Source organism: Acanthisitta chloris, unplaced genomic scaffold, assembly GCF_000695815.1.
Source record: "Acanthisitta chloris isolate BGI_N310 unplaced genomic scaffold, ASM69581v1 scaffold17715, whole genome shotgun sequence".
NCBI lineage: Eukaryota > Metazoa > Chordata > Aves > Passeriformes > Acanthisittidae > Acanthisitta > Acanthisitta chloris.
In genome coordinates, this window is record NW_008672281.1 from 1 (window position 1) to 2,429 (window position 2,429).

The 2,429-nt window shown below is 59.5% G+C and overlaps 1 protein-coding gene across 1 annotated transcript; it reads left to right on the top strand.

Moving 5' to 3' along the window:
* Positions 1 to 43: 43 nt before the first annotated feature.
* LOC103802016 (serine--tRNA ligase, cytoplasmic) lies at positions 44 to 2,363 on the top strand (the record flags this gene model as incomplete). Its single annotated transcript, XM_009074456.1, has 4 exons — positions 44 to 70; positions 614 to 743; positions 1,985 to 2,142; positions 2,234 to 2,363. Coding segments are annotated over 4 exons (445 nt in total), but the record flags the coding sequence as incomplete, so codon positions are not given.
* Positions 2,364 to 2,429: the final 66 nt, after the last annotated feature.

Below are 2,429 nucleotides of genomic sequence, written 5' to 3' on the forward strand. Positions count from 1 at the left end.
TTGGGGTCACCGTGGGGTTCTGGTGGGAATTTGGGGTGTATCTCACATCCACATCCATCAGTTTGAGAAGGTCAGGGGCAGCTGGGGCTCCTCAGGGGGATCGGGGTCACCGGGGGGGCTGGAGGGGATTTGAGGTGTGCTTGAGATCGCTGTGGGGTTCTGGTGGAGATTTGAGATGTGTTTGGGGTCACCATGGGGTTCTGATGGGAATTTGAGGTGTATTTGGGAGTCACCAATGAGTTCTGGTGGGGATTTGAAGTGTGTTTGAGCTCACCATGGGGTTCTGGTGGGGATTTGAGGTGTGTTGGAGGTCACCATGTACTTCTGGTTGAGGTTTGAGCTGTATTTGGGGTTCTGAAGGGGATTTGAGCTGTGCTTGGGGTCACTGTGGGGTTCTGGTGGGAATTTGAGGTGTATTTGGGGTCACCATGGGGTTCTGAAGGGAATTTGAGCTGTATTTGGGGTCACCATGGGTTTCTGGTGGTGATTTGAAGTGTGCTTAAGGTCACTGTGGAGTTCCCAGTGGGAATTCAGGGTGTACCCACTGTAACCATGACATTCCCAGTGGGAACTGGGGCTGTACCTTGTGTCACCTCTCTCCCTTCTCCCCCAGATCGAGCAGTTTGTGTACTCCTCCCCCCACGACAACAAGTCCTGGGAGATGTTTGAGGAGATGATGGCCACGGCTGAGGAATTCTACCAATCCCTGGGAATTCCCTACCACGTCGTCAACATTGTCTCGGGTAGGGGTTGTCCCACTCCCTCCCTGTGCCAGGTGGTCCTGGGGGGCACCAGGGTTGGCACTGTGACCCTGACCTGCCTCCTGGTGTCCCATTCCTTGTCGCTGGAGCAGGAAAGGACATTTGTCTCCCTGTGGAATCCTGTGGGTCCATGGGAGTGGGTGTGGGCAGTGCCCCAAGGGATGGTCCCTGCTGGAATTCCAGAGGGGCAGGAATAGTGTTCTGGATCCTCCTGGGAATGTTCACAGGGAATGATCCTGTTTGAATGCTCTCTGTGGCTGAGTGGCACCTTCATCCCTGTGACCCAGTGGGAACACCATGTCCTTGTGGTAGAGCAGGGATCCCTCATCCCTGTGACCCAGTGGGAACACCATGTCCCCATGGCAGAGCAGGGATCTCTCATCCCTGTGACTGACTGGGAATGCAGAGCAGGGGTCCCTCATCCCTGTGACCCAGTGGGAATGCCATGTCCCCATGGCAGAGCAGGGATCCCTCATCCCTGTGACCCAATGGGACTCCATGGCCAAGCAGGGATCCTCTGTCCCCATGACTGAGCAGGGACCCCATAGCCAAGTGGCAACTCCATGTCCCCATGTCCCAGCAGGGACCCTGTGGCCAAGTGGGGACCCCATGTCCCCATAGCCAAGCAGGGACCCCATGGCAGAGCAGGGACCCCATGGCCAAGTGGAGACTCCATGTCCAAGCAAGTACTCCCTGTGCCCTTGACTGAGCAGGGACCCCATGGCCAAGTGGGAACCCCCTGTCCCCATGACTGAGCAGAGACCCCATGGCCAAGTGGGGACCCCACATCTCTATGGCCCAGCAGGAACCCCATGGCCAAGCAGGGACTCCTTGTCTCCATGTCTGAGCAGGGACCCCCAACCCCATGGCCAAGTAAGGTCCCCCATCCCCATGGCCAAGGAAGGACCCCATGGCCAAGCAAGGACCCCCATCCCCATGGCCAAGGAAAGACCCCGTGGCCAAGCAAGCCCCTTCCACCCTATGGCTGAGCAGAGACCCTATGTGACCCCCACCCCTGCAGCTGAGTGATACCCCCACATTCCCACGTCCAAGAGGGAACCCCACATCCCTGAGCAGGAACCCCATACCCAACTGGCACCACATTGCTGGAGCCACCTCGGAAACTTCACCCCTTCACCCCACCCTGCTGCCCCAGCAATGGGCACATCCAGAGGGGCAGTGGGACCCTCCCCACTCAGTGCTGTCCCCCCTGTCTCTCCAAGGCTCCCTGAACCATGCAGCCAGCAAGAAGCTGGACCTGGAGGCCTGGTTCCCTGGCTCCGGCGCCTTCCGCGAGCTCGTGTCCTGCTCCAACTGCCCCGACTACCAGGCTCGGCGCCTGCGCATCCGCTACGGCCAGACCAAGAAGATGATGGACAAAGTGAGGCTGGGGGGACACCAGGGTGGGTCCTTCCCCCGTCCTCCTCCCCCTCCCCACGTCACAGGTGTCCCCCGTGTCCCCCGTGCTGCAGGTGGAGTTTGTGCACATGCTGAACGCCACCATGTGTGCCACCACCCGCACCATCTGCGCCATCCTGGAGAACCACCAGACCCCCGAGGGCATCCTCATCCCCGAGAAGCTCAGGGATTTCATGCCCCCAGGTAACAACTGCCCACGTGGGGCACCCCAGTCCCCCTTCCCACGGCAGGGAGTGACTGAGGGTCCCT